This window comes from Oncorhynchus mykiss, chromosome 21, assembly GCF_057628025.1.
Source record: "Oncorhynchus mykiss isolate SJ-2025 chromosome 21, ASM5762802v1, whole genome shotgun sequence".
NCBI lineage: Eukaryota > Metazoa > Chordata > Actinopteri > Salmoniformes > Salmonidae > Oncorhynchus > Oncorhynchus mykiss.
In genome coordinates, this window is record NC_143042.1 from 19,953,618 (window position 1) to 19,970,309 (window position 16,692).

At 42.8% G+C, this 16,692-nt stretch overlaps 2 protein-coding genes across 2 annotated transcripts; one reads left to right on the forward strand and one right to left on the reverse strand.

Moving 5' to 3' along the window:
- Positions 1 to 104: 104 nt before the first annotated feature.
- Positions 105 to 4,622, reverse strand: LOC110500198 (NADH dehydrogenase [ubiquinone] 1 alpha subcomplex subunit 5). Its single transcript, XM_021577406.3, has 5 exons — positions 4,267 to 4,622; positions 3,951 to 3,995; positions 3,687 to 3,803; positions 3,362 to 3,427; positions 105 to 330 (listed from the first exon to the last, which is right to left on the reverse strand). The coding sequence occupies exons 1-5, from the start codon at positions 4,285 to 4,287 to the stop codon at positions 229 to 231; spliced, it is 351 nt and encodes a 116-aa protein (XP_021433081.1). The 5' UTR covers positions 4,288 to 4,622; the 3' UTR covers positions 105 to 228.
- LOC110500199 (ankyrin repeat and SOCS box protein 15) lies at positions 4,608 to 15,287 on the forward strand. The gene is made up of 13 exons (XM_021577407.3): positions 4,608 to 4,832; positions 4,975 to 5,056; positions 5,157 to 5,209; positions 5,381 to 5,509; positions 5,675 to 5,833; positions 6,047 to 6,153; positions 6,299 to 6,437; positions 6,667 to 6,838; positions 7,257 to 7,417; positions 7,929 to 8,073; positions 10,349 to 10,616; positions 10,907 to 11,060; positions 11,380 to 15,287. Exons 2-13 carry the CDS (start codon positions 4,977 to 4,979, stop codon positions 11,553 to 11,555), a joined length of 1,743 nt encoding a protein of 580 aa, XP_021433082.1. The 5' UTR covers positions 4,608 to 4,832; positions 4,975 to 4,976; the 3' UTR covers positions 11,556 to 15,287.
- The last annotated feature ends 1,405 nt before the right edge of the window (positions 15,288 to 16,692 follow it).

A 16,692-nucleotide genomic window follows, 5' to 3' on the forward strand; every position in this document is an offset into this window, starting at 1 on the left:
TTAACTTCCATTCATTCTCCTTGGTTTGGCTGAATTGTGTAAACTGTCTGAATTTTCATTTTTTAAATGTATCACCCAGTACCCACAAGGCAAAATGTCAAAGATTAGTTTTACAAGGATAGGGAAAATATTTCCACTGCTTTATTTGTACATGCTTCATTGTGAATGGAGCATGAAGAACTTACACATTGACACAAACAGACATATGATAAATACAGGAAGTAGTCTTTAAACAGGCCACTTCCATTGGTTGACAGGGGGCTCTTCAATCAGTGGTTCCCATGGTTTCCACTCCGCCATCTTCCTGGATAGTGCCAACTCACACTCCGCCTGGAGGGAAGAGGAAACTAGTGGGTCAGATAAGGCAAGGGATGTAGGATAAATGGGGAAGAGCGATACAGTATGTGGGAGGTTTTTGAATGCTTCAAAATAGTTTAAGAAACAAAACAATGTCTCAGTAGCCGTGGTTACACCTTGCATTAACATGGCTGTCGTGATCAGATCGACATGCGTCTGTCTACACACGGTAATAAAATGTGATTCTTATCTGCCCACTTCGTCCTTATTGTGACCAGATTCCTGGTCCCTCCCTGTATGCATATTAATCCGACCTACCGTTATGACACAAGCTGAAAAAAAAGCACGCTTTTATAATCAATAGTTTTAAACTCATCATTAGAGCCTACTTTTGTTATCCAACGATTTAAGACTGGGCGTAACGGGCTACTGTGTCGATAACCTCGACTTGTCCAGCAGCCATACAAATAAATATTCAGAGAATCTCTCCCATCCCTAAAAACGTCACCACACAAACAATCTGGATGCGTATACAAAATACAATTATTGCACAGTATGAATACAAATATGACTAAGCCCTAATGCACACAGTAAAAACAAACAGGTTAAGTAGAGTCGGCTACAAAGTCCATCTCTGAATGGCGCAACGCATTATCCAAACAGGTCTGGATAGGTTTGTTCTTTTTACATCCATTATCTTTAGTATAGGCCTAAACGGTACCAAAGGAATACAAAAAAAGTGACATGCTGGGAGAATTACCATGGTTTAGTTTGATAATTCACTAACGGTACCTCAACATGTTCCGGGTAGAATGTGTGATCACACTCTCCGCAGCCGATGTGAGTAAGACCTTTAAACAGGTCAACATTCACAAGGCCTCTGGGTCAGACAGATTACCAGGACGTGTACTGTGAGCATGCGCTGACCAACTGGCAAGTGTCTTCACCGACATTTTCAACCTCCCTGTCCGAGTTTGTTTTAAGCAGACCACCATAGTGCCTGTGCCCAAGAACACTAAGGTAACCTGCCTAAATGACTACCGAACCGTAGCACTCAGGTCTGTAGCCATGAAGTGCTTTGAAAGGCTAGTCATGGCTCACATCAACTCCATTATCCCAGAAATCCTAGACCCACTCCAATTTGCATACCGTAACAACAAATCCACAGACGATGCAATCTCTATTGCACTCCACACTGCCATTTCCCACCTGGACAAAAGCAACACCTATTTGAGAATGCTATTCATTGACTACAGCTCAGCGTTCAACACCATAGTGCCCTCAAAACTCAGCTAAGGACCCTGGGACTAAACACCTCCCTCTGCAACAGGATCCTGGACTTCCTGACGGGCCGCCCCCTGGTGATAAGGGTAGGTAGCAATACATCTGTCACGCTGATCCTCAACACGGGCCCCTCAGGGTTGTGTGCTCAGTCCCCTCCTGTACTCCCTGTTCACTCATGACTGCACGGCCAGGCGCGACTCCAACACCATCATTAAGTTTGCCGATGACACAACAGTGGTAGGCCTGATCACCAACAACGACGAGACAGCCTATAGGGAGGTGGTCAGAGACCTGGCCGTGTGGTGCCAGGACAACAACCACTCCCTCAATGTGATCAAGACAAAGGAGATGATTGTGGACTACATGAAAAAGAGGACCGAGCCCCCATTCTCATCGATGGGGCTACAGTGAAGCAGGTTGAAGTTCCTTGGTGTCCACATCACCAACAAACTAACATGGTGCAAGCAAACCAAGACAGTCGTGAAGAGGGCACGACAAAACCTATTCCTCCTCCAGAGACTGAAAAGATTTGGTATGGGTCCTCAGATCCTCAAAAGTTTCTACAGCTGCACCATCGAGAGCATCCTGACCGCAAGGGACTACAGAGGGTAGTGCGAACGGCCCATTACGTCACTGGGGCCAAGATCCCTGCCATCCAGGACCTCTATACCAGGCGGGGTCAGAGGAAGGCCCTAAAAATTGTCCAAGACTCCAGCCACCCTAGTCATAGACGGTTCTCTCTGCTACTGCACAGCAAGCAGTACCAGAGCACCAAGTCTAGGTCCAAGAGGCTTACACTTTTATTTCTTATCCATATTTTTTTTAAACTGCATTGTTGGTTAGGGGCTTGTAAGTAAGCATTTCACTGTAAGGTTGAATGCCTGTTGTATTCGGCCCATGTGACTAATAACATTGATTTGATTTGCACTTTATTGATATCGGAAAAGGATTGCATTATAATATGACTTATTTTCATATCTGATATAGCAACTGAAAGACTATTCACCACCCTGCCGATACATTTTTACTTCCGTTTACATTTTGGTATTACAGTCCTTGGCCTTTCTGTAGCCTATGATGTTTTCAAACATCTGATTTTGCGCTGGCATTGGATGTGAGAACGGGAGAACCCTTTCTTCTTTCATTCGGGACAATATGTCAAACATATTTTTCTATATTCCAATTTTAATCAGCGCTGGACGCACAGTGCCAGTTGGCACTTGGTTTCTAAAGACCATGATCTTAATTCAACTCGTCGGTTTGCTTTTTTTTTTTTTGAGAGGCCGGGACAACCTTAGTTAGCCAAATTTATACGCTTTCGTTGTCCGGATTTGTTTACACTTTTTATTTTATTTTACCAGGTAAGTTGACAGAGAACATATTCTCATTTACAGCAACGACCTGGGGAATAGTTACAGGGGAGAGGAGGAGGGATGAATGTGACAATTGTAAACTGGGGATGATTAGGTACCCGAGGGACAGATTGGGAATTTAGCCAGGACACCGGGGGTTAACAGCCCTACTCTTACGAGTAGGTGCCATGCGATCTTTAATTACCATTTTTAGGTATCCACTTCAAGGATATACCTACCTCCAGAGGTGGTCAGTAAGAAATTATCACAATCAGATCACAATGTGTCTTTTGATTGTCTACACCTGTCAACAAATGTGGGCCCAACCCGAATTTGGACACGATCAGGACAACGGATGCATGTTGAAACCAGGTATAAACAGGGCTAGAAAAAGCAACAAAAAAAGAGTGTGAGGCTCCTCTCTGTACCTGGTGAATGACCTCCTCAATCTGACCACAGTTGATTTTCTTCTCTAGTTTCTCCACATCAGGCTCCTTTCCATTGAAATGAAGACAGAAAATAAAATGATCTATATGGATTTAAACACACAGATGCCATCCCAAACAATATCTCGTAACATGATATCAAATATAAAAGTCAACAAGGGGATAACCTCACAGAGGTTCATACAAGTTTAAGCTAATACATGAAATCAGTCACAATGAGGGCTGGTAGGAAGGGTTTTCTACTGTGTTAAACTTAACCTGACCCTGGTCTAGCTGTGAACATGACCATGGTTGGAGTGTAACTTACAGCTTTGATAAGTTCAAAGCGGTCGTTGACAAGCTGTTCTGTGTACTTTCTGTAGGCTGCGTCCTGAGGGATGATCTGGAGAGACGCCAGGATCTTACTGTACAGGATCCTCAGGCGCTGAGGGCGCGCACACACACACACACACACACACACACACACACAAACAAACGTTACATTTAAAGACAAAAGTACTGCCGTTTATGGTCATTACAGCAGCTACACAACTACTAAAGCTGTATATTATGGTCAATACTGGGGACTCACCTCATGAGGGTTGTGAGACACGGCCAGTCCCACCAAGCCTGTGGTCTGGGGGAAATATTACACACAATGAGCTAGCAAGTTAGCTAGTAACCTCCTGAGTAAAATAGTCATACGGCATTCAGAAGGAAGGCGGAACATTACAGAACGTATGGATACAACGCCATGTAGCTTTGAGATCGCATCGTGTCAGCCATGTAAGTTGCTTGTCAATAGAAAGCGACAAAGCTCATATCAATTGTAAAATGAAAAGACACTACCTGAATTAGCAAAAGCACATTACATTTTCACAAAATCATAACATGACCTCCACTCGTACCTTTTTCAGAACACCAGCCATGATTTTAGGCGCAATGGATTCTGGATCACTTCTGTCGAATAAAAATGACGTCAACAAGTCCTCGTTTTTTCAAAATAAAAGCTCAACATGTTTGATAGTAAGTGGACATGAGTCCTCTTATTCAGTAACCTAAATGCATGTTATTAACTAACGGCTCCTACAATACAAGTTCAATGATTAGATTGGAAAAATAAGTATTGCAAATGAAGTGGGTACACTACACATACTAGCAATATCAAAAAAAAGAATGCATTAAGCCAGACAGCCTGTCTATACTGTATGGATCCTATAGTAAATTCAATCATATTATGATAAACTGTGTTTAGTGTGATAGTGAAGCACTGCATGTGACAGCGTGACAGGCATTCTCAGAGCGTGTGGGGCTGATATTACAAGCAGGACTAAAAATATCCCATTACTCCTGCAAACACCAATGTAAAATTTAGTTGGCTGCCAACAAACCTCCGGAGACTGGGACTTTCACTGAAGATTTTACAGATAAGACTGGAGTTGCCCATTCATTGGGATATTTGATAGTGACGAAGGTGCTTTAAAACCTCTCAATTTGTCATTGAAATGTCATTCCTGTCTGTATGCCTATAGTTTAGGAATGTGTCTGTTGATCTATGCGGACTGCAGTGACATGAGTATTGAGGTCCATGGTGTTTCTATTTTATTTCTCTGTAGCAATGGAGGACGTCGATAGATGTGAGGAGGAGCTTATTGAGTACGCCATTCGAGAGAGTATTCGAGACGTATCAATAGACAGGTATTCAGAAAATGGAGAGGATTTACATGAATGTATTATTTGCACATCCCGCAAAAAGGTTGTCACCTCTCCCTGACTTAGTTTACCCATATCTCAACAGCATACCAACAGTCAGTGGTGACTATCTGAGGATAGTGACTGCCATCGAGCAAGGTAGGACTACCCCTCACCGACCGTGCCTTTCAAACTGCCCTAGCCCAACTCTTGCTCTTAAGCCGTTAACCCTAACCCTAGCTTTATGTCCACATCAGGGTTCAAACCTAACCCTAGCCATAACGCTAGCCATAACCCTAATGTAGGGTTCTGTGTGGTGTCTCTCCCTAGGTGATGTGTGTACCCTGCAGGAGCTGTCTGGGTTGCAGGCTTTCACAGAGAGGGACAGCAGAGGGTGGCTTCCCCTACACAGAGCCGCTGTGCAGTCCCAGGGAGAGGTCTTGGATCAGGTCCTGCTGGGTGAGAGGACCACATACCACCAGCAGTACCTCACAACTAGTACCTTAAATATCAGTAGCCACTTACAGTACTGCTTCTATAACACTCTGCTACTGGGATATACTAATGAAGCACCTAAGACATGTGTTTAATTCCCATTACTTTTGTGTGTGTGTGACCCTGCAGCTTCCTGTGATGTGACTGTGGATGATGTGACTGCAGACGGTGACACAGCGTTGATTCTGGCTGCTCAGGAGGGTCTGCTGGAGAACGTCAGGACTCTACTGCAGCATGGAGCGTCTCCACACAAAACCAACAGCCTGAACGAGTCCCCACTGCTGCTCGGTAACACACACACACACACACACACACACACACACACACACACACACACACACACACACACACACACACACACACACACACACACACACACACACACACACACACACACACACACACACACACACAGTACTGTATTCAAGCACTGTTCTGTGTTGTCAATCAAGCATGCATGTGCTGTTTTGTTATGTGTTGTCCTGTGTTGATGTGTGTTAGCGGTGAGACAGGGATCATATGACATGGTGTCCACTCTGATCATTTGTGGGGCCTTCGTGGAACAGGTGTGTCTGAAGAAGTGGATGGCCATTCACGAGGCAGCCAAGGTGAGATCAAGTTACGCCTGTAGTCTTGTTTATATTTCTTCTTCAGCCATCTCTCCTATCATCCAGGTGCTGGAATGCCATTAAAAAAAACAATATTAACAATATTTTTTATATACTCCTTAAAAAGTGTGGGTTATCTTGCCAGGTGGGCTGCAGTGCCATCCTGGTGCTTCTGCTGAGACATGGGGCCAAGGTGACAGCTGTAGATGGGCACAATGTCACCCCGCTGGGCATCGCAGCAGAGTACGCCCACGTGGAGGTCCTGGATATACTCATAAAGAACGGTACGAGCCAATCAGAGGCCTTAGATTTTCCTTGATGAATAATGTCAACATTTTACATTCATTGTCATACCGAAAGGCAAATTAACATTGTCGAAGAATAACCAAAAATACAATTACAAGGAACTGAAAAATAGTTGAATGTAAATATCCGTTCCATTCAAAAATGGTTGGCTTGAACAGAAGTCTACACAGGACTAGAGTAGGGTTAATCGTCCTCCTTTCCCACCAGGTGGCGACGTGAACGCCCAGGCGTATAACGGAGACAGTGTTCTGTACGATGCAGCCGGCTCAGGGAACCTGGACTGCATATACCTCCTCCTGCAAGCTGGAGCCAACCCTAACATAGCCAGTCTGGCCTGCCAGCTGCCCATACACAGAGCTGCCTATGAGGGACACATCCTGTGAGTGGCCGACTCTTACTACGCGGTCCTCTGTAGCTCAGCTGGTAGAGCATGTGGGTTTCGATTCCCAGGATGTAAACTATCCCGTATGTAAAAATGTATTCACATACGACTGTAAATTGCTTTGTATGAAAGTGTCTGCTAAATGGCATATATTACTAACAGTCTAGAACAAGGATGTCGAGAACAACTACTGGAAAGCATGCCGGTCTTTGTGGAAATCAATTGATCAAGATATGTATTTGGCTAGAGAGTTATCTGATTATCCAGTTCTTAGAAAGCATTGTCCCTGAGGAATGATCCATCCCTGGGTCTAGAAGCAGTTGTTCAGTTCATAGTCCAGACCTTATTTCAACAACATAATCAACAGTGCTGGTATAATCAACAATCTGATCTATGATGTTTTGGTTTGTCCCAGTGCTCTGAGGACCTTCATCCCCATCACAACTAAGAGAGCCATCCGTCTGTCTGGCCAGAGCCCAGTCCACTCGGCAGCAGATGGAGGCCATGTTGACTGTCTGGAGCTGCTCATAGAGAAAGGCTTCGATGTCAACGCTCAGCTGGACACACACATCTCAGGTACAATCCATGGACACACACAAACCAGGTTGTACAATTGGGCACACACATGGACACACAATCTCTTTTATAAGGGAGACCTGTCCAAGAGGAAGGTGCTTGTAACTCCAGAGTTGTGAGGTTGATTCCTGTGTGGGCCAATGGGGGCCCCCCTGGAGGTCAAGGCCCCTGGGTACGTTCCCTTCATGCTGTCTAGACTAATTTACCAATCTAAAAAATGTTAGCTGACATGGGCTAATTGAATGACTGACAGTGACTGACATAACAAGAGAAAAACTGCCGATGCACAACCACATTTCAAAATGGCACATTGTGTATTCTACCATTCTAATGCTTATCCCCGACTGAGTTCCTAGTGGCAGGGGGCCCTAAGAAACCGCTTATGTCGCTTATGCCTGAGGCCAAACCTGCATACAGGCTTCTGATTATACATGTTTTAACTGTAAAATGTTGTGGATAAGAATGAAATGAAATGGATAAGTTGAGCGTGTTGTTAATACTGTGTTACCAGAGAACTACGGGGACATGAGGCGGAGTCCGCTCTACTTCGCCGTATCCAACAGTGATCTCACCTGCACAGAGATGCTGCTGGCTGCCGGCGCCAAAACTGACCTGGACCCGTTACGCTGCTTCCTGGTGGCTGTACGCGCTGGGAGGTATGAGACCGTGTCTGTATGGGTAACTCAAGACCGTGTTAAGACCTCAAGACTGTGTTAGAACTAAGCCTACAGCAGGTGTTAACTTTGGGATAACGCAAGTCTTTATGTCTCCCTTAGGAAAAGTTATTCCTTGCTTGAGAGTTATTCCTTACTTAATATGTTTCACAAACAACCTCTGCAATACAGTGGCTTGCGGAAGTATTCACTCCCCTTGGCATTTTTCCTATTTGTTGACTTACAACCTGGAATGAAAATAGATTTTTTTGGGGGTTCATATCAATTGATGTACACAACATGCCTACCACTTTGAAGATGCAACATGTTTTTTATTGTTAAACAAACAAGAAATAAGACAAAAAAATGAAATATTGAGAGTGCATAACTATTCACCCCCCCAAAGTCAATACTTTGTACCTGTTGCAGCAATTACAGCTGCAAGTCTCTTGGGGTATGTCTCTATAAGCTTGGCACATCTAGCCACTGGGATTTTTGCCCATTTTTCAAGGCAGAACTGCTCCAGCTCCTTCGAGTTGGATGAGTTCTGTGGGTGAACAGCAATCTTGAAGTCATACCACAGATTCTCAATTGGATTGAGGCCTGGGCTTTGACTGGGCAATTCCAATACATTTAAATGTTTTCCCATTAAACCATTCAAGTGTTGCTTTAGCAGTATGCTTAGGGACATTGTCCTGTTGGAAGGTGAACCTCCGTCCCAGTCTCAAATCTCTGGAAGACTCAAGAATTTCCCTGTATTTAGTGCCATCCATCATTCCTTCAAATCTGACCAGTTTCTGAACAATGAAAAACATTCCCACAGCATGATGCTGCCACCACCATGCTTCACTGTGTGGATGGTATTCTCGGGGTGATGAGAGGTGTTGGGTTTTCACCAGAAAGAGCATTTTCCTTGATGGCCCAAAAAAAGAAATCTGTCCAGAGTACCTTCTTCCATATGTTTGGGGAGTCTCCCACATGCCTTTTGGCGAACAGCAAATGTGTTTGCTTATTTTTTTCTTTACGCAATGTTTTTTTTCTGGCCACTCTACTGTAAAGCCCAGCTCTGTGAAGTGTACGGCTTAAAGTGGTCCTAAGGACAGACACTCCAATCTCCACTGTGGCGCATCGCAACTCCTTCAGGGTTATCTTTGGTCTCTTTGTTGCCTCTCTCATTAATGCCCTCTCTGCCTCTCTCTTTCTATTTAAATTATAGTCTGAAATGCATCAAAATAGGAAAAACGCCAAGGGGGATGAATACTTTTGCAAGGCATTGTAGCTACAGTGTATTTGGAAAGTATTCAGACACCTTGACTTTTTCCACATTTTGTATGTTACAACCTTATTCTAAAATTGATTAAATTGTCCCCCCCCCCCCCCCCCCTCCATCTACACACTATACCAGATAATGACAAATCAAAAACTTGTTTTTAGATTTTTTTCTGGAAATGTATTAAAAATAAAAAACTGAAATATGACATTGACATAAATATTCAGACCCTTTACTCAGTACTTTGTTGAAGCACCTTTGGCAGCGAATTACAGCCTCGGGTCTTCTTGGGTATGATGCTACAAGCTTGGCACACCTGTATTTGGGGAGTTTCTCCCATTCTTCTCTGCAGATCCTCTCAAGCTTTGTCAGGTTGAATGGGGAGCGTCGCTGCACAACTATTTTCAGGTCTCTCCAGAGATGTTAGATTGGGTTCAAGTCCGGGCTCTGGCTGGACCACTCAAGGACATTCAGAGACTTGTCCTTAAGCCACTTCTGTGTTGTCTTGGCTGTGTGCTTAGGGCCATTGTCCTGTTGGAAGGCGAACCTTCTCCCCAGTCTGAGGTCCTGAGCGTTCTGGAGCAGGTTTTCATCAAGAATCTCTCTGTACTTTGCTCCATTCATCTTTCCCTCGATCCTGACCGGTTTCCTAGTCCCTGCCGCTGAAAAACATCCCCACATATTGTATGTAGATTGATGTGGATTTTTTTTTTTAATCAATTTTAATCCATAACAAAATGTGGAAAAAGTCAAGGAGTCTGAATACTTTCCGAATGCACTGTTTAAATGAAACTGAATGGAACACAGGAGTGACGTCACCAACTTCTATCTATTGGAACAGTTTGTTGGCTCCCATGCTAGGTCCCATGAGAAAAAAAAAATCTGCTTCCGCTTGTAATTATGATGTTGTCTTAACCTTTTATCTTCAACCTAGCTCCCATGTATTGCCTACTTCCTGGTCTCTCTTCTATGACATCACCTTTCTAACCCTATCCCATCCGACCCCAGGTATGAGCTGGTGCATCTGCTATTGTCCAGGGGTGCCGAGGTCAACTGCTACTTCAGAATGATCAGTGATACACTGTTTCCCACCGCGTTGCAGTACTGTCTCAGAGATCACATGATTCTGCGTCTGCTGCTCAACAACGGCTACGACGTAGACAAGTGCTTCATGTGTAACCATGGCAACGGGCAGGATATGGACTGCGACTCCTGGGTCGACTACCGAAATAACCATAGAAGAACTTTATTTTATAACCAGGACTGCAGAGCTCCGGTATGTCATGTAGGCCTATTCCTGGTCTCTTCCAGTACAACAGGAGTAGGCCCCCAAACTTTGATTTAGAATACAGGAAGTAGACAAGTCCTGGTTCTGGAGAGAGGCAGGTTCTGTATTTTTGTTCTGGGCTGGAACAAAAGCCTGCACACAATGTGGTCCTCTATGACCAGGGTTGGCCGACACTGATGTAGAATGTGTTGGTCTAACTTAGAACATAACAGCAAGTCCAGTTCCAGTGTTTGTCCCTCTAATGTCAGTCTCGCTGTCCTGTTCGCTCTCTGCTCCAGTTCTGTGAAATCATCTCCCTGTCGTCGGTGGTCAACCTGGCGGGGAGTGTGGTACGGATGCTTCTGGACTACATCAGACACCCACGTATCTGCCCCAACCTCCTACGGGTCCTGGAGAAACAGAAAGAGTGGCCAGACATCTGTGACATTCTGGGTAAGGCAGCATCATTGCTAATAAGCGTAATCCACGTCCTCTTTTAATCACAAATACAATAATTGTGGACAAAAAACTGTGGGAAAACTGTGGGAATGCAAATACTGAAATATCTTACAGATCAACTCGCCATCATGAACAGAATTAACAGACTTAATAAACATACTTTTTGTGTGTGTGTGTGTGTGTGTGTGTGTGTGTGTGTGTGTGTGTGTGTGTGTGTGTGTGTGTGTGTGTGTGTGTGTGTGTGTGTGTGTGTGTGTGTGTGTGTGTGTGTGTGTGTGTGTGTGTGTACCCGTCCATGTGTGTGTATCCCCAGACAACCCGCGGTCCCTGCAGCACCAGTGTCGTTTGGTCATTAGGAGACAGATGACCCCTAGAAGACTGAATGACCCTCAGGTCATGGCTGCCGTACCGTTCCCCCCGTCACTCAAACACTACCTCACCTACAGGGAGAACGACGAGTATGGTGGGTTGGCAGCCACACACTCATAAGAGGACTATATCAATGAAAACATATTTAGAAGAAAAAAATATCTTGTTCTGTACATAACTGATCTATCACATAATGCTTTAGCTCATATACTTATGCTTATATGAAGTATGGCAAGTGTACTTGTTGTGTAATGTTTGTAATAACTACATTTATTGTCACACTGATATATGCTCTCTGAATAGTCCTTACCATAGTACATCTACTTCTACTAGACTGCATACATTAGACAGCACAGCTGTGCATCATGGTACAGTGCATGTAGTGTGATCTACTCCTCAAGATCTCCCCATGGGAAAAGCAGGTCAGGACTAAAAATAACTCTCAGAGCTCATTCAGTTTATACATAGAGCTAAACACTCACTGGACACTGGTCTGAATGACTCTGCTGCAATGGACTCTTGACTTTTACAGTGACCCTGACACCTACCTGACTCATTAGACCAGGGCTTAAATCTAGAGAGATCTAGACATCCATATTATACCCTTGAGGTTCTGGGAGTTAGTTGAGGAGCTCTGGATCTGAGACTGTGTTGTCACTAGCCCTGTTTATACCTGGTGCTAACATGGAGTCTTTGTCCTGATCTTGTCCACATTCTGATTGTGCCCACATTTGTAGACATGTGTAGACGATTAAAAGATGCATTGTGATCCGATTGTGATCAGATTTCCCTGACAACCTCCGGAGGTAGTCAGGCGTGCAAGTGTAGACAGATCTGGACAGTGAAACAATTTAAATCATCATTATCCAGCACTCTAAAATCCTTGACAAGTGACTCAATATGAGTCTTAAAATAAGTACATACATATTTTTTTGAAAGAATGTCTGAAAATTTGAATATTGACAAGATCAGGACAGGATGCATGTTTGCACCAGGTATAAACAAGGCTACGGAGGCCTGTTGGGTGTACTACAAAGCAGAATCAATGAGTTAGCCAGCTAACTTTGATAAACAACCAGAAATAACTATACATTTTCGGGTTTATTATGAAAGCTTAACTTAGATACTGTATGTGTTTCAGGAAGTTGAATCAATTAGACCATTCCAAGCGTATCTTTCTGAAACAAATAAGAAGTTATTTCAGAATATTTAGGAGTTAGCTGGCTAACTCAATGATCCTGCTGTGTAGTGCAACCCTCAGCTCAACTCTCCCTGGCACACAGAGAGTGTATGAGCCAGATCTCGTAACATTCCCCAAATGCATGTTAGGATTTTGGCCGTTTTCCCAAAGCAAAGTCGAGTAACCCTAAAATACCATTTGGTGGTAATGTTACAATCAGCATCCACACACATGACTATAGTCCTATGCAGTGCCTGGTATCCTCCACTCCAACCAAGCCTTAGGCCTTTACAGTTGCTGTATTCAGAAATCATAGCGTTTATTTATTTAACTAGGCAAGTCAGTTAATAAAAAATTCTTATTTTCAATGATGGCCTAGGAACAGTGGGTTAAACTGCCTTGTTCAGGTGCAGAATGACATTTTTCACCTTGTCAGCTCAGGGATTTGATCTTGCGGTTACTAGCCCAACGCGCTAACCACTAGGCTATCTGCCACCCCAGTGAAATGTTTCAAGTGAAGAACACCCCAGGTAACTCACTGAACCAAACGTGGGTTCTGTTGTTGTGAAGGCACAGCTAGTGGAGGGTAGACAAGAGTAGCATGGTCCAATGTAGAATTACGTTGAGAGAGTTCTAGCGTTGCCAGACTATTGTTGTTATCTGAACAGCAGCATTCCTGCCCTGTCAACACCAGCCTGCCGCTCAGAGACACAATGGAGTGGAAACTGTGTTCCTACCCACTAGTCATACAATACACCAGGGATCTCCAACCCTGTTTCTGGAGAGCTGACCTCTTGTAGGCTTTTGCTCTAATCCCAGTTTTATCTAACCTGATTCAGTTTATCAACCAGCTAATTATTAGAATCATGTGAGCTAGATTTGTTATTTGGTATTTTGTTAGGATCTCCATTAGCAGCGACTCCTCCTGGGGTCCACACAAAACATGAAAACTTGACATAATACAGAACATTAATAAACAGCTCAAAGACAGAACTACATAAAAAAAAATTAAAAGGCACACATACTGAAGCCTAGATATCATAACATACACACAAATATCTACGTCAAATAAGGGAGAGGTGTTGCTTTATCTGTTTTTTGAAACTAAGTTTGCTGTTCATTTGAGCAATATGAGATAGAAAGGAGTTCCGTGCAATAACGGTTCTATATAATATTGTACGCTTTCTTGAATTTGTTATGGATTTGGGGACTGTGAAAAGACCCATGTGTGTAAGTTGACTACGCAAACAATTTTGAATTTTCAACACTGTAATGTTTCTTATAAAAATAAGTGATGCAGTCAGTCTCTCTTCATCTCTTAGCCAAGAGAGACTGGCATACATACTATTTATATTAGCCCTCTGATTACAATGAAGAGCAAGATGTGCCACTCTGTTCTGGGCCAGCTACAGCTTAACTAGGTCTTTTGCAGCATTTGACCACATGACTGGACAATAATCAAGATAAGACAAAACTAGAGTCTGCAGGACTTGCTTTTTGGAGTGTGGTGTCAAAAAAGCAGAGCAGCACTTTATTATGGACAGACCTCTCCCCATCTTTACAACCATTGAATCTATATGTTTTGACCATGACAGTTTACAATCTAAGGTAACACCAAGTAATTTAGTCTCCTCAACTTGTTCAACAGCCACACAATTCATTACCAGATCCAGCTGAGGTCTAGAACTTAGGGATTGATTTGTACCAAATACAATGCTCTTAGTTTTAAAGATGTTCAGGACCAGTTTATTACTGGCCACCCATTCCAAAACTGACTGCAACTCCTTGTTAAGGGTTTAAGTGACTTTATTAGCTGTGGTTGCTGACACGTATATGGTTGAATCATCAGCATATACGGACACACAGGCTTTGTTTAATGTCAGTGGCAGGCCATGGGTAAAAATAGAAAACAGTAGAGGGCCTAAAGAGCTGCCCTGCGGTACACCACACCCTACATGTTTGACATTAGAGAGATTTCCATTAAAGAAAACCTTCTGAGTTCTATTCGATAGATAGCTCAGAATAAAACATATGTCAGGGGTTGAAAAGCCATACAACATCAGTTTTGTCAACAACAGTTCATGGTCAATAATATCAAAGGCTGCACTGAAATCTAACAGTACAGCTCCCACAATCTTCTTCTTAATTTCTTTCAACCATTCATCAGTCATTTGTGTCAGTGCAGTACATGTTGAGTGCTCTTTTCTATATGCTGAAAGTCTGTTGTCAAATTTGTTTACTAAGAAATAGCCTTGTATTTGGTCAAACACCATTTTTTCACACTGTTTGCTAAGAGCTGTCATCAAGCTGATACGTCTGCTGTTAGAACCAGTAAAGGCTGCGTTACCACTCTTGGGTAGCAGAATGAACTTGGCTTTCCTCCAGTCCTGAGGACAAACACCTTCCTCTAGACTCAGATGAAAGATATGACAGATAGGAGTGGCGATAGAGTCAGCTATCATCCTCAGGAGCTTTCCATCTATGTTGTCAATGCCAGGAGGTTTGTCATTTTTTTTTAAAATAACATTTTCCACCTCTCCCACACTGACTTGACAAAATTCTAATTTACAATTTTCTTTTGTTATTTGATGCATGAATTTGATGTTTCACTGTTCGTTGTTGGTATTTCCTGCCAAAGTTTTCCCACTTTGCCAATAAAGTACTCATTAAAATAATTGGCAACATCAAATGGTTTTGTGATGAATAAGCCATCTAGATTAGGGTTGAAGTGAACAGGAACAGGGTTGGAGAACCCTGCCATAGACATTTTCTCTGGTCACACCAAAGAGAATACTATGGGTACTATGAGTACTACAAGTCTTTGGTCATCTACCTAAACAGTCTGGCCTCAGAACCATATGAAACATACTTACACATTTTTTAGCACCTCCAAGACGTATGATACTTACTAATGGTCTCGTTACTTGAGACAGAAACAAAAGTAGGGAATTTGTTCAAGGTGAGAGTAATCTGCAACCATCTTGCATTCCAAAGGTTGAGTGTTCGAGCTAATGGGGAGACAACTGTAGGATTTTAGCTAATTATTCCCCAAACCCTTATCCTAAACTTAACCCAATTCACCTAACCTTCTATTTAAATTTGCCTAACCTTTGTCATTAATTCACTTAACCACCAACTTAAATCCTCCCCATAATTCTCCTCTTGACAAGATGCAACAAGCAACCTGGTCTCAGAGAAAGAAGTATAATACTTTAATGATTATCATCCAATTCATATATTATTGTACGACTGGGTAAGACATATCCCACTTCCCAAACTGGTTTACTCAATGTTGTTTCAATGTAATAGTAGACGTATTGTGACGTGGAATGTCGTGGACAATACATTGGATTTGAAAAGAGTAATCAACGTCAATTGTTGTTTTGAGGGTTGAAATTTCAACCACAGGATTATGCCATCATGGTAGCCAAATTTCAACACAGCCTTTTATAAAATATGTTGAATTTGATATGTACCTTTATAACAACGTCAGGTCTTCAATGTAATATCCACTATCAGAAAGAAAAAAACAAGCTGGGTAGCACCTCCTACTGGAGAATTGATCTATCTACAGCTACTTTTTGGTCTCCCATCCAGGGTTTTAACCAAGCCAATCCCTGCTTAGCTATTTGTCACTGACTATTACCAATGCGCTATCGTGAGAATGATTGTAGAAGGAGCTCTACTTAAAAAGGAAATACTGTAGATTCACTGCTGCTATCGAAGTCATTCCAAAGGGTAGGTTTAACAGAGCAAATGAAATGTAACCATACTTTATCACTCATAGATCCTTAGTGATGCTTTTCATTGACATTTGTTCGGTCAAAACAGTAGGATAACTAGACAGTCCATTCTGTTTTTTCCCCCTCCTTTTCTTTCAAAGGCTTTGTCACAATGTCAGTCAGTGTCTCCTAGGGGTTATGGATTATGCAGTGTTACTTAAAAATAACATTCTAATAGAAAACGGTAGCTAGTAGCTATTTAGGCCTATATAGCATTTGCAGTCATCAACAGCTATTGTTTCAATTCAACCCAGACTTCAACAACAAATAGACAATTCAATAGGCCTAGCATTTC